This window comes from Rhinatrema bivittatum, chromosome 1 (assembly GCF_901001135.1).
Source record: "Rhinatrema bivittatum chromosome 1, aRhiBiv1.1, whole genome shotgun sequence".
In the NCBI taxonomy this organism is placed as follows: domain Eukaryota; kingdom Metazoa; phylum Chordata; class Amphibia; order Gymnophiona; family Rhinatrematidae; genus Rhinatrema; species Rhinatrema bivittatum.
The window spans coordinates 68,742,175-68,762,517 of NC_042615.1; the positions used below are offsets into that span (position 1 = coordinate 68,742,175).

Below are 20,343 nucleotides of genomic sequence, written 5' to 3' on the forward strand. Positions count from 1 at the left end.
TTCTGTGGGTTCAAACACACCAGGCTCTCCTTGCGGGACCATTTTTTTTTTTAATTATCTATTTATTGAATTTTCAAAATAGTACAAACAAAGAAACTTGTACTATTTGAAAAGTACCATGACAGTTAATGCAAATACAATACTTCAAACGAAGAAAACATGACAGAAGCAATATAGTTGCATGATGAAACAATTGTCCATAAAATGAAGACAGACGGTGTCTGATTAGTAAGTAAAAGTCAATAATATGATTGGTACATCCTTCCAAATCAAACTATCTTATCTGAAACTGACATTGTCTTATCTTTCAAAAATCTTTTAAGTTGATCAGGTTCATAAAAAACAAATTTATTTCCCTGATAAATTAAGATACATATACAGGGAAATTTCAGAAAAAAAGAAGTACCCAAATGAAGAACTGATATGGTCATGGACCCTTGGGCCGGCTGAGATGGCAGATGTTATGGTGGGGGAACCCACAGCGAGCGTCACAGCCGGGAGGCGGCACTGAAGAGACTCCGTAGAAGACTTCACCACTGGAAGTCCGAGGTCCCCCCGGGAGGAGCCCGTAGGAACCCGGACCTCTTGGACTTAGGTGGGACCCTATGCGACCAAGGATCCAAGCAGTGGCCGAAGAGATGGACGATGAGGACTACTGGGCCCAGGAGGCTGGAGAGTCTTCACCCTTGGAAGCCCGCGGCTCCCCCGGGAGGAGCTCGTGACAGCCTGAGCCGCTGGGACAGGAGAATCCTCTGGGCCAGCAAGAACCGGATACCTGTGGAGGCGGATGAAGCTGAAGTCAAGGTCCAAGAACAAAGCCAGGGGGAGGGGAAGCTGGAATCAGAGTCGTGGAACAGAGCCGGATCAGAAGCTAGAAGTCAGAGGTATGAAGCCAAAGCCAGGAGCGAAAGCTGAAGACAAAGTCAATGGACGAAGCCAGGTCAGAAGCCAGAAGAGATGATCCAAGATCCAAGCAGCAACTCGAAACTCAGCGAACTGAGAGAACCTTGTTGCAAGGCGAGGCATAGCTGTGCCTGCCGGGTTTAAGTAACCTGGCAGCGTCTGACGTCACTGGGAGGCTGTCTCAAGTTTCCCATGCTGGCCCCTTTAAATCTGAAGCCCCAGCGTGTGCGGTGCCTAGGGGCGGGGCCAGCTGCGGATCGTTTCCCTCTCAGGGAGAACGCTGCGGTAGGCCGTGTCTCGGGCCTGGGAGGCCAAAGAGGAGGAGTTCCCGCAGCCGGACCGGCCGCACGGTGAGTGCAGGTCCCGGGGCGGCCCGGGACCGTAACAAGAACTTGGGGCTTTAATATTTCTTCTGAACCTGAGTCTGCTTAGTAATATCAGGAAAGACATTTATTTTCCTCCAAAAATAATTTCAAAATCAGATCTCTATCCATTTCCAGTGCAAAAGTTACAATTAAAGTTTCCCTTCCTGAGAATTTTCTAATAAAACTGAAACATCTAACCTGTGGGTAGGAGTTAAAACTTCTAAATCTTTTTAGAATACAGCAGAACTTTTCTGAGAGGAAATATAATATACTTTGTGGATCGAAGGCATGTTCTGAGGTACAATTTCTAAATTTTGAGAAAAATATCTTTTAACCATTTCAAGTGGGGAAACAAATAAACGTTTTGGAAAATTTACAAAGCAGAAATTCCTATATCTAATAGAATTTTCAAACATCTCCATCCTCATACATAATGTGTTAATCTTTGATTAACACATTTTGAAAAGATTGACTTTCAGAAACCTTATTAGATAGGGAATTTAACAGGGAACTGTGGCTTTCTAATGACTGATGATGCTCGATTTGAGCAGAAGCATCGGCAGTAAAAAAGTACAGTTTAGCCACACATCTCTACCCAATGCAAGGAGGAAGCAAGATCATTTAAAGAAATATTTTGAAAGGAAATCTTAGCACCTCTGTGAGAGGCAGAAAATGCAACAGGAGACAAAATCACAGATATTGGTCGAGACGAAGAAGAGGCAGATCACACAGACTCACTCCCAGAAGTCTCTGTCCAGAATAGGAGATGATGGCAAAACTCCCTCTATTACTTCCAAGAGAGGTCCAGTACGTGAAAACTCTCCTGAGCCCAGTCTCTCCTCAACCCCTGAGTTACCAATAACAGGGACCTGAGGAAGAGAAACCACAGAGGATGCAGCATAATTAGTTATGGAGGAGGATTACGATCTTCAGGGCTAAGAAGACACACATTGCTTGGGGGTGATACTGATGGAGCACCATTTGGGGTACCCCCAAGAGCTTCTCCGATATGGCTGGTAGATGGAGTAACCCAAGAATGCAGAGTTCCAAAGACAGGAGCGGTAACTGTCGCTGCAGATGGCATATTCTGTCCCTGTCTTTTCTTGCCCGTAAGGTAGCCAAAAACAAAACACTTACTAGATCAGTCTGGGAGATGAGATCTTCCTACAAAAAACTGTTAGGTACCACTGAATCCCCGTGGGATTCCCCAAGGGCCTCACAAGGGGCAAGCTCCTTATGTTAGCTCCTTGGGCTGCATGCCAATGGCAGCGCACTGTAGGCCAGTTTGATTTTATGCAGCCAGATGCGGTGATGTTGACATCAGCGGGGAGGAGTCACCAGCTTCCCTGTACCTGCCTGAGTTCAGCATCTGTGTAGGCCAGTGTCTCACTTCCTCAGGTTTCCCCGCTGTTTTTTTTTTATTGGAATTTCAAAAAATGTCTGTGTATATTCCATGAAGTAATAAAGAATCAGTGCCTCATAAAATTACATCTGGGCATATATTATGAGGTAATACCTCCCCCAACTTGGTCATTATAAATCTATGAAACTTTACGTGGGAATCCAGATGTATGTGGATTTTCAGCATTGAAACTCACTGCTTTGTTCAGTTTGCAGCTGCTTATAGGTCTTCCATTTTTAAAGAAAGTCTTCCTTACCTTTGGGGTAGGGATCCTTTCAGGTGTTAATAATTCAAATATAGAGATAAATGAGGATTTCATACTTTTTCCTGACAATCGAGGTTCACCACTTAAGACTTTGCACTGGCACATAAAATGAATTATACTAGCTTGGTTAAGATGTTCAAGTTAGGCAGACCTACTGTGCGCACCAGTGCTATAAAACTTGTACAGAGTTGATTTTGCATTTCTTCACACAGTTGGCAGGTCAACAAATGAAATAAATATTCTATTTTATCAATCTGGATAATTGTTTAATTCCTGGGCTATGTACAATATATTTAAAGCACTGAGCTATCCTTTTACTTATCTAGTATTAATCTCAGACCCCATGCATGCATCACACTAACGCAAGTGAAGTATAAATATAGCATTGAAGAAAGGACTTGAAGACAACAATTTTATAAACGGGGCATGTGGCAGTAATAAAAGAAGCCCACCTTTTATTCAAACAAATATGAGAGCATAAGGAGCAGAATATAGGAGAGCAAAGAAGGAGACATATTCAAAGAATAATATCCAAAGAAGCAATCAGGCAGATTGATATTTTGAGAAACATATTTGATACTGTGAATAAAAGTTCCACTTAACACAGAATAATGTACAGTTCTGGGGAGTGTGCTATAATAAATTGTCAATTATCTAGCACATATTGCATTGCTACTATAGCTGACTCCAGTATGCATTCTGGTATATTTTACAAGTACGGTAGTTAGTGGACATCTACAGGTAAAAGAGCACTGGAAAAAAACAACCTATGGAAACAGCACGATATTATTAAAGAACCGATTGCTTTGTTCAGATGCTGCAACTGGAATGGTGCCAAGGGAGAGACACAGCACATCCAAAAATTGAAATCTTATCCAATTGTCATATGAATAGCAATACAGGTACTAATATCACAACTGTGGCTCCTTACATTTGGCTGCTTGTTACACTGCCAATTCAGGTACAACATATCTTGTGCACAGTTCAACAATACATTTTGAAAATTGCCCCAGTACTTCTCATGTTATTGTTTTTTTGCAAATATTTGAATATTCAGAAGTTATTTTATATTTGCAAACCTACTGACAATAACGGATATATTTTACAGCCCAGTTTATATAGACACAGGAGTACATATTAACTTGCCTGCTTGTGCATGTACTCTAGTAAATCCATTGTAAAGTATATACTTTTAATTTAATTTAACATTTAATTTTTATTCTGCCTTTCACAGCTACACAATCGCTTTGAAATGGATTATGATAAGTTGAAGGGTAGATTTTACATACTATATCACAATAATATTGAAAGTTAATTTTACATTTGGGATGTGCATTCATTTGAAACAAATGCCCAATCTGAACTGAATGAGGGCCATTTTGTTTTGTTAAATCAGAAACAAATCAACAATGCCTCTGAAAATGTTGGGATTTTTTTGTTTCGGCAAATAAAATGCATTATTTGCTGAAACAAAAAAAAAATAAAAATAAAAAAAACTCTGAAACGATATAAACTTGAAAATGGGGCAAAAACAAAAAAACAAACTAAATATTTAGCCAGCATGTTCCTACTTTACATGTTAATTCATTACAACAGCTTGACTATTTTGCTTAAATGTCAAGGTAAAAGCTGAAGTTTTATGTTCATAGGCGAATGTAGAGCATTAATTGTCTGAAGTCTGTCAACCTACAACCCAACATGAGCCATGGGGATAGTTTGTTTAGCCTGTGGCTTGGCAGGCTGATGAGCTAAGTTTTCAGTTGGCGTTGCAACAGAATGCCAGGCACTCATTAATGTCTCTCAGGGAGTGGAGGAGAAAGTTCCACAGATCAGGTGCTGCATCCTTCTGATCTTGTTTTCTTCAGCTGGATAGTCTTGAGGGGTTGGCGTGTGAACAGGTTTTATTTATGGATTGAGTACAGGTTTTGAGTGGGGTGATATCCTCTCAGCTTCTCAGTCTGATAAGTAGGGCTGATACTTTCTCCTGCTTTGAATGTGAGAGATAAGATTTTGAATTTGATGCATAGAGTGATAGGGAACCAGTAAAGGCAGTGACGAATTTAGGATTTTGCCACCACTAGGACTGCTGATTCTGGCACCACCACCTGTTTATTTATTTAAAATATTTATTGCCCACCTATCAACTATTCTACGTGGGTTATAGAACTGGAAGGCAGCAAATCTTCAGTCAGTCTACTACACCTTATATATTTGCCGCCATAGGCGTAGGTCTAATGTGTGCCTATTGACAAATCCATGGCTGAGTACAGGAGAAACCCATTCATGTTTTCTCTGGCCAGTGATGGTTCTGGTATCTGCTTTTGGCCAATATAAATGCATTGAAGTAGTCGAAGTAGGAGAGTGCTACTATTGCATGACTATGTTGAGATGAATTGGTTGTAGGCAGGAACATAATTGTTTTACCATGCAGAGACACAAAAGCTTTCTGAGTTACTGCTATTACTTGGCTAGCATAGTGAGGGCAGAATTGAGAAAAACTCCTAAACTTTTAACTTTTTGTTGAGGGTGTAGGGTGATGTCATTTAGAGTAAGTGGAAGGATGTTATCTGGATGTGGATATTTTTTGTAGTATCTGCATATATATATATTATTAAAGTTTTCTGTTTTAATAATTTCATATCAACAACACTAGTGCTCTTAGAAAGAGAGAGAGAGAGAGGGAAACACCCCAAAATGAGATTTGTGCAATGTTTTCTCAACCTAGCTTGAAGGACTCTCTACCTGGGTAACATCAAGCTAGGTTGAGAGAACATTGCACAAATCTCATCTTTGGGTGAGTTTCCTCACTCTGAAGCTCATCAAATCTTCACAAAAGAGCACTGTTCTGTTCGTACATCTCACTCTGAATGTCTGAATGTCAAAGTGGCCCCTAACCCTTACACTAATACCTAAACCTCGAGTTACTAGGTAGGCCTCCCATAGATATATAAATACCTATCTAGGGTGAGGTCATTATGACTAGAGTCTCTCTCTCTCTCTCAAAACTGTGTGATACTGTAAAGCCAGCCCACTTGGCCAGAAATCCCAATTTTTTCAATTTTGCATCGCACCATGTGTTATGGTGCTTTTCACATGTGTTAAAGGCATTTTTCGCATGCAAAAATGCCATAAAGCACTTTGATAAATGACCCCCTAATTAGATATAACAACATAGATGGTAGAAAAGGACCAAATGGTTCATCCAGTCTTCCCAGCAAGCTTCTTAAGGTAGTAGCTGCCACTCTGTGCAGATTATTCCCATGTTTCTCTTAAGGGTAGTAACTGCTGCTCCGTGCAGTTATCCCCAAGCCTTATGATAACCCATAAAAACTGCAGCTAGCAACATTTTATACTGGGTGATGAGCTTTCTTGAAAATTCAGACAGTGCTGCTTGATGTCCTTTGCTTATGGACTTGGCCGTAGAAGCAATTATGTGCTTTTTCTCTTATGTCTGTCTATCAGTGCCCCAGACTGTAGAAGTCAGGGCCCTCTTGGTTGTTGTCTTAATCTGATTCCCCTTTTCCCGTGCCATTGAAGTGGGGAGCAATATTGCAGTTGCATTAAGAGCATCAAGGCTTATTGGTTGTGGTAATCATCCATGCCTTCTGCTAAGAGCAGTAACTGTCACACCAGCAAGTTACCCCCATGCTTGCTTTCTTTATTTCCGCTAGGACTTGTCCATAGAAGCAGTCCTGTGCTTTTTCCCTTATGTCAGTGTATCAGTACCCCAGCCCATAGACGTTTGGGCCCTTGGTTGTTGTCTGAATCCAATTCTTCTTTTCCCTCCTGCTGTCTAACTGGGGAGCAATGTTGCAGTTGCATTAAAAGCATCGAGGCTTATTGGTTCAGGGTAGTAATCTCCATGCCTTCTACTAAGGGTATTACTATTAGTACAAATGTACATTTTCAGTCCAAAGCTTCTAATGATGGAAGCTAAGGACTGGAGGTACACATTGAAGAAGATGGGGGATAATAGGAGATTGGGGGCACACCCCACAGCAGAGACTAGGGTTTAGAGGATAACATGTCCCAAGAAATGATCTGATATCTGCTGATCAGAAGGTAAAACTAAATGGATGAAATCTATTATGTTACACAATTCCTGCTGTTGACAGTAGAAGCATTGATTCTGATTCTCACATTCAAATGTACTCTTCATTGCTGAACACAGATTTTTTTTCTCTCAACATTTGCAAATCAACCATTTCTTTTAATTATTTTATTTTTATTTAAACTATAGAAGTGTTTTTAAGTTTGCACACATTTTTATATTTTCTGCATGAACATTAATGACATATTATTATCATATCATCATCCAAATTCCAATGGAGGTCAGCAGGGGTGTCACTAGGCACTGGCACACTTGGCCTGTGCTCTGAATCTGGTTCATGATCTGAGGCTGTGCATGTGAGCATTCGGCGACACACACCAGGCAGCTCTGATTAGGCATGAGCTGTGAACGCAAATGTCCAGCTACAAAGATACCGCCTCTGCCTCCAGAAACAGGAATCCAAGGCTCCTGCCATGAACTCCTCCCAAAGAGGAAGCAGTGTCCAGGGATCTGGGGAACTTCATGCATGTGTGAGATCCCCCTCTCCAAAAGAGTTATGCAGACATGCAATATTTGTGCAGCATTTTTGAGCCTTAAAACTTGTAAATATCTAGAGCCTGTTGTGCCAAACAATTTTATGTTAAGCTAAATATCACTTTTTCAACATCATTCATTAATAGACAATAAGTTTAGTTGAGCACACAAATAGTGTCTTGGTTTCTTGATGTACTATTAAGCTAAGACAGAAGTTTTGCTTAGAATATGCAATATATAAAATGTTGTAGGACATGGACTCTAAACCACGCTATCATGCTTTATGCTATGCCTTCAAATGATTAGCAGAACTCTTACTACAGTATGGAATGGCTCAAATAGAAACATAGAAACATAGAAACATAGAAATGACGGCAGAAGAAGACCAAATGGCCCATCCAGTCTGCCCAGCAAGCTTCACACATTTTTTTCTCTCATACTTATCTGTTTCTCTTAGCTCTTGGTTCTATTTCCCTTCCACCCCCACCTTTAATGTAGAGAGCAGTGATGGAGCTGCATCCAAGTGAAATATCTAGCTTGATTAGTTAGGGGTAGTAGCCGCCTCAATAAGCAAGCTACACCCATGCTTATTTGTTTTACCCAGACTATGTTATACAGCCCTTATTGGTTGTTTTTCTTCTCCCATGATGTTGAAGCAGAGAGCCATGCTGGATATGCATCGAAAGTGAAGTATCAGGCACATTTGGTTTGGGGTAGTAACCGCCGTAACAAGCCAGCTACTCCCCGCTTTGTGAGTGCAAACCCTCATTTCTTCTCCCCTGCCATTGAAGCAGAGAGCTCTGCTGGATGTGTGAAGTATCAGTTTTTCTTCTCCCCTGCCATTGAAGCAGAGAACTATGCTGTATATACATTGAAAGTGAAGTATCAGGCTTATTTGATTTGGGGTAGTAACCGCCGTAACAAGCCAGCTACTCCCATCTTTGTGAGTGTGAATCCTTTTTACCACATTTCCTCTTGCTGTTGAAGCTTAGAGCGATGTTGGAGTCACAGTAAGCATGTGTATGTTTATTTAATAAGGGTATTGTCTCCAGGCAGTAGCCATCATTCTGGTGAGTCACCCACTCTTCATTGGCAGCCTCTTGACTTTATGGATCCACAGTGTTTATCCCACGCCCCTTTGAAGTCCTTCACAGTTCTGGTCTTCACCACATCCTCCGGAAGGGCATTCCAGGCATCCACCACCCTCTCCGTGAAGAAATACTTCCTGACATTGATTCTGAATCTTCCTCCCTGGAGCTTCAAATCGTGACTCCTGGTTCTGCTGATTTTTTTCCTATGGAAAAGGTTTGTCGTTGTCTTTGGATCATTAACACCTTTCAAGTATCTGTAAGTCTGTATCATATCACCTCTGCTCCTCCTTTCCTCCAGGGTGTACATATTTAGATTCTTCAATCTCTCCTCGTACGTCATTCGATGAAGATCCTCCACCTTCCTGGTCGCCCTTCTCTGTACCGCCTCCATCTTGTCTTTGTCCTTTTGAAGATACGGTCTCCAGAACTGAACACAGTACTCCAGGTGAGGCCTCACCAAGGACCTGTATAAGGAAATAATCACTTCCCTTTTCTTACTCGATATTCCTCTCTCTATGCAGCCCAGCATTCTTCTGGCTTTGGCTATCGCCTTGTCACATTGTTTTGCCGACTTCAGATCATTAGACACCATCACCCCAAGGTCCCTCTCCTGCTCCGTGCACATCAGCCTTTCCCCCCCCATCGAATACAGTTCATTCGGATTTCCACTCCCCATATGCATGACTTTGCACTTCTTGGCATTGAATCTCAGCTGCCATATCTTCGACCACTCTTCCAGTTTCCTTAGATCTCGTCTCATTCTCTCCACTCCTTCCGGCGTGTCCACTCTGTTGCAGATCTTAGTGTCATCCGCAAAAAGACAGACCTTACCTTCTATCCCGTCCGCAATGTTGCTCACAAAGATATTGAACAGGACCGGTCCCAACACCGATCCTTGCGGTACACCACTTAAAACCGCTCTCTCTTCAGAGAAGGTTCCATTTACCATCACACATTGTCTTCTGTCCGTCAACCAATTTGCAATCCAGGTCACCACCTCGGCACTCACTCCCAAGCTTCTCGTTTTATTCACCAGTCTCCTGTGCGGAACCGTATCAAAAGCTTTGCTGAAATCCAAGTATATGATATCGAGCGCTCTTCCTTGATCCAATTCCTTGGTTACCCAGTCAAAAAAGTCAATCAGATTTGTCTGACAGGATCTTCCTCTGGTGAATCCATGCTGCCTCTGGTCCATCAATTCTCCTGACTGTAGATAGTTCACTATTCTCTCTTTCAACAGTGACTCCATTACTTTTCCCACCACCGAAGTGAGGCTAACCGGTCTGTAGTTACCAGCCTCCTCTCTGCTCCCATTCTTGTGAAGCGGGACCACCACCGCTCTTCTCCAATCACTCGGCACCACTCCCATTTCTAGGGATCTATTGAACAGGTCGCACAGCGGTCCCGCCAGCACATCTCTGAGCTCCCTCAGTATCCTTGGATGAATCCCATCAGGCCCCATGGCTTTGTCCACTTTCAGATTCTTTAGCTCTTTCCATACATTATCTACTGTAAATGGATTTTCCTCTGTTCCGCTTCCCTCCAGTTTCTTGTTGTGTAGAGATGGTCCTTCTCCAGGGTCTTATAGTTGATTGCAGAATAGGAATGATCATTGATATGATTTTTATTGCACAGACATATAAAAGTATCATTCATGGAGAATTCGCTTCTCAAACATAATAATAGTTTCTCAGTGTACCATTAATGAATAAATTTACCTCCTACAAAAACAAGAAAAACATGACAAGGTCCATAATCACTGTCTGGATAAGATAGCAAAATTAGCTGGATAAAGCATTGAATGTAGCTGGCTATCTTAAAGTTAGCTGGCTAACTTTAGGATAGTTCATTGGCCCGACCAGACATACAGGGTCATTTTTCATTTTGTGTTAGGGTCTACCGCGGGCACAGTGCACAGAATAAAGGTGCAGTTATTTCTGGCATTAAAACCTGTGTTGCTGTGCGTTACTCCATCGCATTTGAAGTTAGGAGCTGATCATTATCATTTACTTCGCCCAAAAACCTTCCACTTGCATGGCAAATGTGATATTTGCATAATAACGAGCGTATTACGGCATTATTATGCAAAGGCCCTAATGCGAAATGATAAATGACCCTGTGAGCAGACTAAATTTTAGCCAGCTAACTTATTAGCTGGCTATAATATAGCCAGATAAGTGCCTAAATCTTCATTTAACTGGATAACATTTGAATTATCCACCTAAATGCTTTTGAATATGGACCTCGTCATGCACAATTTGGAAGAGCAGATCAAGATCCATTTTTATTACAAATCATACGAATAAGATGCATCTTTGCTTGCATTAGCATTTTAAAACTCATCTAATATTTTGTCACTTTGATTTGTTTGTTAGAAAATACAGAATAATTAACAGAAGAAACTGAATTCACGGTCAATTGGACCTATTTTATGTTTTCCACAAAATGTAAAGCCCTGTTATGTGCAGATATATATTGACCTGCTAAATTTTCATAGAGCTTTTTTATTTAAAGATGCTGCAGAATGCGAGAAAATCATTTTTCAGTGATCTTAAATATATTCCTTGTCTTATCTGATGTCCAAACATCAGTTTTCAATAATTGTAAGCTAAATTAGTCTAATAATAATATTAAACAGAAACGATAGCTTTGTCATCCTATTTCCAACTAAACCCACATACTTCTCTCTTGTATTTTGCAGGTTATTACCATTGGTAAACATGTCAAAGGATACCACTACATCATTGCAAATTTGGTATGTGAATTAAGATTGCTGTGTATTGTGTTTTTCCTATTTATTCTTTGTTGGAGAAGCCTGTTTGAAAATGTATTATGCTGTGTGGTACATATTTTAGGACAACATTAATCAAACTTCTTGAACATGAGCCAGAAATGTCCCTGAAGAGGATGTAATTATTTTACAGGATTATGCTTCACTGGTTCAGCAGTTTCCCGCTGCTCATTTGGACTTCCAGCTCAGTTGAACTGGTCTCTGCTGGGCTACGGAACAACTACCAGGGAGTGCTTCCTATTTACAGCTCTCTCGGCCCTCTTGCCTATCTCAGTTATCCCAGCAATGGTCCTCAACTCGGGGCTACAGGCTGGTCACTCTTTCTGGAGCTTGATGTATATGCAGCCCATCATGACTCTGGCACTAGGTGTCACCATTGTACAGGGACTGGGACTTCCTCCCTTCCCTTGTGGCTCTGCAGAATGTCCATTTCTGCTTGAGAGATGAACCCAGACCTTTTGTCTGGCAGTGCACAGCTCTGTCGCTGAGACATCAAGTCAGCCCATTGTACTTTTTTTTTTTTTTTAATAAAAAAGAAAAGCGGTGGGATATAAACACCAATTTTAGGGGTAGTAGCAGATGACTGGTTTCAGACAGATTTTCATCAATCATTTTTTAGAAATTATGCTGTACCTAAATTATGGCACATCATAGATTAAACCAACTATTTAAAAAGTGATGTAAAGTTCAGAGGCATAGCTGTAGATTTACAGTGCCTAGCTTCTGGATAGATGGATGTTATTACTATGAGTTCTCATCACCAAATAAGCATAAACCACTCTACTAAGATAGTTCAAACTAATGAGTCATACTCAGCAATAAATTTTAAAGCAGTCTTGATTACTGCAATGTGTTTTTGATGTTGGTATTTATTACTTTGTAATTGACAGGGACCTCAGGTCTGCAGAATTCCTGAGCTGTTGATGTTTAATCCATTGCATTTTATGGGGCGGCTTGCAGGGAATGGGGATTAGTTGATACTGTCTTACAGAGATGTCCTTCTGTACATGCATTTGTGCACACCACCTGGTTTCAGAGAATCAAGACCATTGTGAATGAATGATGAAAATGATCATCTCTAATATTCTCTGTGCACTTGATTCACCCAAATTCAAGATGGAAAAATTTGTGTCAAAAAATATTTGCCTGTTTTGACAAAAAAATAAAGAAGTATAATTTTAAGTTTAAAAAAAAAAATAATGCCACTGGTCATGTACATTCCTTTGGGGATGGGGATTTGGTTAGATATAAGATTGGTTTACAGGCTCCATGTTATAAAGAACAAGCTAATCCAGCCTTGGCTTTATCCCAATGCATGCATGGATTTGTAGTTCTGATTGCTTAGGTGCAAAGGCTTGGGTGGGGGGCAGTGCAAGGCTATAGGCCAGCTGGTGACAGGAAGAGGAAGCCGGATTGGACAGAGTTTCTTTCCCTCACCTGCATCCTATCTTCCCTCTCCCCAGCATAGTCCATGCTGTCCCTACCTCTGTGATCAGGTCCACAAGACAGTGACAGCCTTCCCATAAATCTGAACTCTTCATGATGGCCCTGCAGCCTATCTTTAACGAAGCCCATGGGAAACTGGTTCTTGAGTTGTTGGTGGCAGATTTGTTTTGGAATGAATGCGGGGACTAAACTGAGCTGTGCTCATTGGCTCCATTTTCTGTACAGAAGCCAGGAGGATGTGAAGCCATTGTGTGGACTGTATGTACTGGTCAGCTCAGTCCCTGTGCTCACTCCAGACTAGGTATCTAGCTGCAACGTACCCAAAGCCAGTCCCTGCAGATTGCCTCTTCAGGAGAGTGAGCAGAAGGTGGGACAGCCTGGAGGGGCAGTGAAGAAACATGCAAGGAAGAGAGAGAGTGTAGTGAATGATTGTTGTGGGGGTGGGGGTAGGGAAGTGAGTGTAGATAGAGGAAATATTGAATGAGGTCTTGGAAGAATGATGTCTTGGAAAAGGAAGAGAAGGAAATATTGACTAGGGGTCCATGGACAAGAAGATGAAGGACATAGCTCATTTGAAATTTTCCTTGTTTCATTTTATCTCTTTTGAATAAGTATTTAACGCTGAATATGGACCTCTTTTGAATAAGAATTTAAGATCAATGAGGTCCATATTCAGTGTCATTTAGCTAGATAAGTTCTGACTTACGTGGCTATGGGCTGGATTCACTAATGCTGCAAGGCATAGTGAATCCTATGGTAACGGGGGGTTGGGGGGGGGGAAACGGGGGGGAGGCAGTCCTGCGCTAGCCGGCAGCGATCGCACCTCCGCGGTACAATGGCTGCTGGTGTTCCGCTGAATAACTACAACATAAAAGGTGTAGTTATTTGGCACGAAACTGGCAGTGATATAGGTGCTTACCTTTCGCTGTCAGCGCAGTCCTCGCGGCGTCAGCCCCGGTGCCGCCCCGACTCCTCCTCTTCTGGGGCTGACGCCGTCCCGACTCCGCCCCCATCCTGGTATCGCACGCGATAAGGGACTTTTTGTGTGTGAAACGTCCCTTATTGCGTGCGATCCGCTTGGAAAATAACTCCCTAAGTGAAGTATTTTAAATATTCAGTCGCAGTCAGTGGCCACCACTTAGCCGGATAAGTTGGTGGTATTTAGCTGGATATATTGAGCGGCACAATTACACCACTCAATAAATAGACTAAGTTAGCCAGATAAATTCTTCCAGCTACCGTACTACAGCTGAATATCGATTTCAATGTGTTTTGTTCACTGATGCGGACTTGTCTTTCCAGCAGTTTCATCGCAGATTGACTATCAGTTTTTATGTCAACTGGGATTTTACAGTTCTTGTTAAATCCAAGTTCTCCCAAAATTTTAATTACTTTGATAATTTTGCATAAAGCAATGTGTTCAGCTTTACAAGTGGATAAGCACACCATCTGTAGTTAAACAGCTTTCTAGCTAATTGCTGCTTGCGATAGCTTGTATACATAAATTCTGCTAGATCTTCTATCCTGAATCAAAAAGTTCCATCTTGCCTCTGAATAACCAATTATTCTTTCTTCAGAAGCTTTGTAACACAAAATATTAAGCCTGAAATTCAAAACAAACATAGCTGGATAAGTTCAACTTATAAGGCTAAGAGACAACCACTGAATATCTGGCTATGGTCAGTGGTTGCCATTTAGCTGGATAAATCACTTATCTGGCTAAGTATTTAGCTGGATAACTCAGACATGGATTGGGGAGGAGTTGAGTTAGTCAGATAAGTTATCCAGCTAACTCTGATATTTGTACACTTGTACTAATGTTAGCTGGATAACTAGCAGAGCCACACAGCAACTGAATATGGACTCCCATTATCTTTTGTGGACTCCCATTATCTTTTGTTCCATGAAGATATCTAATATATTTGAACACCTTCTACTGTACAGTTGTATAGCAACTACCGAAATGGTTCAAATAATGAACTGCAAATGTAATACCTGATCTTGGTGCCTGTACAAGATACATCAAACTTCCAATAAGACTCTGGTATAGAACATCTAGATAGTCTATTGATTGTTGATCTTCATTTTCTTTATGATTTAGCTCAATGAATATTGATATTGGCTTACAGTCACTCATGCCAAAATTTTGTAGGATTTGTTCAATATAGTGATAGCGAAATGTAGAATAAAAAAATTGTCAATCAGCTTGGTTCTCTTAATTTTTTGGTCTCTAGAAAAGTCTTTACTTCTTGTGAAGCTTGCCACTTGTTACTGCTAGCATATCATCTACATAACTAGCTACAATAGCACATTCTTTTCCTTGTTACAGTATATAGTAGGGATGTGAATCGTTTTTTGACGATTTAAAATATCGTCCGATATATTTTAAATCATCAAAAATCGTTAGAGGCGATATTTAATAGGAATTCCCCCGATTTATCGTCAAAAATTATAAATCGGGGGAAGGGGGAGGGGAGGGGGAGGGCGGGAAAACCGGCACACTAAAACATCCCTAAAACCCACCCGACCTTTTAAAATAAATCCCCCACCCTCCCGAACCCCCCCAAAATGTCTTAAATTACCTGAGGTCCAGTGGGGGGAGTCCCGTTGTGATCTTCCACTCTTGGGCCACGAGTGCGTTGATAGAAAATGGCGCCGGCGCTACCTTTGCCCTGTCAGGCAAAGGTAGCGCCGGCGCCATTTGGTTCCTGTCCCCGACGTCACGAGCGTAGAAGATCGCTCCTGGACCCCCGCTGGACCCCCAGGGACTTTTGGCCAGCTTGGGGGGGCCTCCTGACCCCCACAAGACTTACCAAAAGTCCAGCGGGGGTCCAGGAACGACCTCCTGCATTCGAATTGTGTTGCCGTAATGAAAAATGGCGCCGGCCGTATGGCTGGCGCCATTTTGCCGTACGGCAATTTTTCATTACGCCATTTTTCATTATGGCAACACGATTCGAGTGCAGGAGGTCGTTCCCAGACCCCCGCTGGACTTTTGGCAAGTCTTGTGGGGGTCAGGAGGCCCCCCCAAGCTGGCGAAAAGTCCCTGGGGGTCCAGCGGGGGTCCGGGAGCGATCTTGTACGCTCGTGATGTCGGGGACAGGAACCATTTTCTATCAACGCACTTGTGGCCCGAGAGTGGAAGATCACAATGGGACCCCCCCACTGGACCCCAGGTAATTTAAGACATTTTGGGGGGTTCGGGAGGGTGGGGGATTTATTTTAAAGGGTCGGGGTGGGTTTTAGGGATGTTTTAGTGTGCTGGTTTTCCCGCCCTCCCCCAATTTACGATTTATACGATATTTTAAAAAACAAAACCGCGATGATCCGATTCCCTCCCCCCCCCAGCCGAAATCGATCGTTAAGACGATCGATCACACGATACACATCTCTAGTATATAGACACACAGATCTGGTTCTAGTTGATGATAACCCTTTTTGAGCTTGCAAATTCGTCATCTTTTCCTCTTCATTTAATTCATGAAGGTTGCTCCATGTAGACTTCTTCTTGTGTTTCTCAATGAAGATATGGGTGTTGTGCTTCGCGGCCGCAGCCACCCACGACCACAACCCCCTACCTGATCAAGCTGTCGGGGCCGCCGTGGCAGCGTCAGGGGGGGGGGGGGGGGGTCACTGGAGTCCGGCTCCATTCACCCCCGCACCTCGGCGCGTGCCTCCGCGATGGTTGCCGGCAGGGGAGGCGTCCTAGGCCTCCCCTCGCGGCGGCGGGCTGCTCTGCATCGCTCCTGGGACCAAGATGGCCACCCTGCCCTTAGGCACGAGGCCACGCCTCCTCTCAGAATTTAAAGGGGCATTGTCCTCCAAATTGCCTACACCTGCTCCTAATGGGCTAGGCACAGGGGAAGTATAAAAGGAGACTTCCTCTGCTCACTCCTTGACTTGGCAACGAGTCTGCTCGCTCCAGTGAATCTCCTGGTGCTTCGGTTCCTGGTTCCTTCTTCTTCTCGGTGATCCCTCGGTGTGTGACTTTGGACTGGCAAGCGGTGATTCCTCGGTGTGTGACTTTGGACTGGCAAGCGGCGATCCTCTGGTGCTCAACCTCAGATTTCTCTTGGACCATCCACCTTCAAGGGCCCACCTAAGTCCCAGCGGCCTGGGTCCCTACGGGCTCCTGACGGGGGGCAACAGGCTTCCAGTGGCGAAGAGCAACTGGCCCTTGCTCCGACTTCACACCTCGTCGCCCTCTCAGAGGCCATCTGAGTCTCCAGCAGTGAGAATCCAGCCAGTCCCAATGTCTGTTCCGCCTCGCCACCCGACGGGGGAACCTGAGGAGCCATCTCCTAAGGTAGTACCAACTTCCCCATCAGTCCAAGGGTTCACGTCCCTACTGATCGTAACAGATTGCCAAGTCCATGAACACAGCAGAGGAGTCTGCCCGCCAGGTCATCCCCGGAATGACCCAACGTATGATGGACCAGCAAAAAACCCTTGATGCCCTTGTCTCCGCAGTAGAGAGCCTGAATCAATGCTTCGAGGCATTAGGGCCTATGAACCCCACCTTACCATCTCTGTCCATGGCTCCCGGGGCCCGCTCTGTGATTTGCCTGCCTACACCACCACGTTTTTCTGGGGAACCTCGGTCCTGTAGGGGTTTCATTAACCAGTGCAATATGCACTTCCGTCTACAGCCGACCCTCTTTCCCGACGACGCCACCAAGGCCACCTTCATTCTCTCTCTCATCGAAGGGAAGGCCCTAGAATGGGCTTCCCCGCTGTGGGAACGGGATGACCCTGACCTGAGTAATCTGAGAGAGTTATGGGAGCTCTTCCAAATGAGTTTTGGTGATCCCACTCAGGAGGTTTCCGCCGGGCCCAAACTTCTCCAACTGCATCAGGGTTTGAGAACGCTTGCTGAATTTGCAATTGAGTTTCGGACCCTCTCTTCAGAGCTGAGTTGGGTCCCTGACTGCTTACAAACCATCTTTCTTCAGGGACTCAGTCCTAGAATCAAGGACGAGCTCGCGGGCCGAGAGCTACCCAGGTCCTTGAACACTCTCATCGATCTGGCAGGGCATATTGATAGATGCCATCAAGAGCACCGTCATGACCAGATGGTCACGAAAACCTCGACCCCCCTTGAGGCTTCCTCGACGCTCTCCTTCTCCTAAAGGTGAATCAGGAGGCTCCCAAACACTGTCCGAAGAACCCATGCAATTGGGCCGAGGGAGACTCTCCACTTAGGAGCGTCAAAGGAGAATCAGAGACGGGCTATGCCTCTACTGTGGCACGGCGGGCCACCAATTAGCTGCATGCCTGGTGCGGCCGGGAAACTCCCGGGCCTAGGACCTGAAGGAGGTCTCTTCCTGGGCCTAACATCACCTGCACCTCCACTAACCCTACCAGTCGCACTGACATCTGGGGACGGCGAATTCCATACTTTAGCTCTGGTAGACTCAGGAGCCGTGGGCAACTTTATTACGAGGAGTTTAGTGGAGCACTTAAAAATTCCATATCTTCATGCCCAGGCCCCATTGGTCCTCTCGTCTATCCAGGGCAAGCCCCTCCCGGGGCGGGTGACACATCTCACGGAAGCCGTTCAACTTCATGCTGGGCTTCTTCACGTCGAGCAGATTTCCTTTCACATCCTGGAACACTCTATACACCCCATTGTCCTGGGACTCCCCTGGCTTCAAAAACATTGTCCCCAATTCGATTGGAGAACCTTACAGCTAACCCAATGGGGGCCAAATTGTCACGGCACCTGCCTCCAACCAGTAGTTCCAGTGCAATGCTCAACTGCCCTTGCCAGTCTCCAAGGCCTGCCGACGTCATATGCTACTTTCTCTGATGTCTTTTCCAAGCGGAAGGCCAAGACGCTCCCGCCTCACTGACTGCTCGACTGTGCCATTAACCTTCTTCCCAGCACAGAACCTCCTCGGTGGTGCACCTATGCCCTTTCACCCTCAGAGACTCAAGCCATGTCTCACTACATCATGGAAAATCTGGAGAGGGGATTCATCCACAAATCGACATCCCTGGCGGGGGCTGGTTTCTTCTTCGTAGGGAAAAAGGATGGAACCTTCCACCCTTGTATCGACTACCAGGGCCTGAATGCCATAACAATCAAGGACCGGTACCCATTGCCCTTAATCTCTGAGCTTTTTGATAGCCTTCAAGGCACTAAAATCTTTACCAAACTGGACCTCTGGGGAGCGTATAACTTCATCCGTATATAGGGGGGAGACGAATGGAAAACGGCCTTCAACACCAGAGACAGGCATTACGAGTACCTTGTAATGTCATTCGGGCTCTGCAATGCCCCAGCGGTGTTTCAAAACACCATGAATGAAATTTTCTGAGACCTGCTATACCGCTGTGTGCTTGTGTACCTCAATGATATCTTAATATTCTCCAATTCCCTCGCCGCTCACCGCCAGCACGTCATCCAGGTACTACAATGACTAAGAGAAAACCAACTCTACGCCAAGCTCGAGAAATGCCTCTTCGAGAGAGGCTCTCCCATTCTTGGGATACATCATTCCAGTGAAGGATTCCGCATGGACCCCCAGAAACTAAAAGCCATTCGAGAATGGCCCCAACCATCTGGGCTGAAACCGCTTCAACGGTTTCTGGGGTTCGCTAATTATTACCACTCATTTATCTCCCATTACGCTTCCATCATCGCACCCCTGACGGCCTTAACCCGGAAAGGCGCTGACCCCAAGAACTGGCCTCCCAGAGCTGTAGCCGCCTTCCTCTGTCTTAAAGAGGCGTTCCTTCGCCAGCCCTTCAACATCCTGACCCTCAACGCCCATTTATTATTGAGGTGGATGCATCCTCTGAAGGCGTAGGAGCTGTTCTTAGTCAAAACTTGGCCCAACACAAGCCGCACCCATGTGCCTTCCTCTCTCACCAATTTTCCCCCGCAGAGCGAAACTACGCCATTGGCGATAAGGAGCTTTTGACCATCAAAATAGCCTTGGAGGAATGGCGTCCCTGGTTGGAGGGAGCTCAACATCCGTTCACGGTCTACACGGACCACAAATATCTTGAATATCTGCATCGGGCACAACGCCTCAATCCCCGACAGGCACGATGGGCATTATTCTTTACCCGATTCAATTTCGTCCTGCTTTATAGGCCGGCCGTCAAGAATCTTAAGGCCAACGCCTTGTCCCGAGTCTTCGAGACTACAGATACTCCAGACCCCTCAATTCATCATTGAGCCGTCGCGAGTCCTGCTATCCGCCACCATGACTATTCCTCCCGGAAAGACTTTCGTACCATCACACCTGCAGAAAAAAGTTCTGGCGTGGGCCCATGACTCCCGCTGCTCAGGTCATCCAGGACAACATCGGACCTTGCAGGCCCTTCGCCGCTACTATTGGTGGCCCAAGGTCAATAAGGACGTTCAATCTTATGTGGAATCCTGCCATCTGTGTGCCCGTCATAAAAGAATACCAGGCTCCTCTCCAGGCTTACTCCAGCCCCTGCCAGTGCCTACCGAACCCTGGACCTATATCTCGACTGACTT

The 20,343-nt window shown here is 44.4% G+C and overlaps 1 protein-coding gene across 1 annotated transcript in view; it reads left to right on the forward strand.

Moving 5' to 3' along the window:
• Nucleotides 1–20,343, forward strand: part of GRIA2 (glutamate ionotropic receptor AMPA type subunit 2) — a 293,056-nt gene that overhangs the window by 130,021 nt on the left and 142,692 nt on the right. Inside the window, 1 exon segment of the mRNA XM_029615842.1 lies at nt 11,313–11,366. Coding sequence (XP_029471702.1) covers nt 11,313–11,366 — 54 coding nt within the window.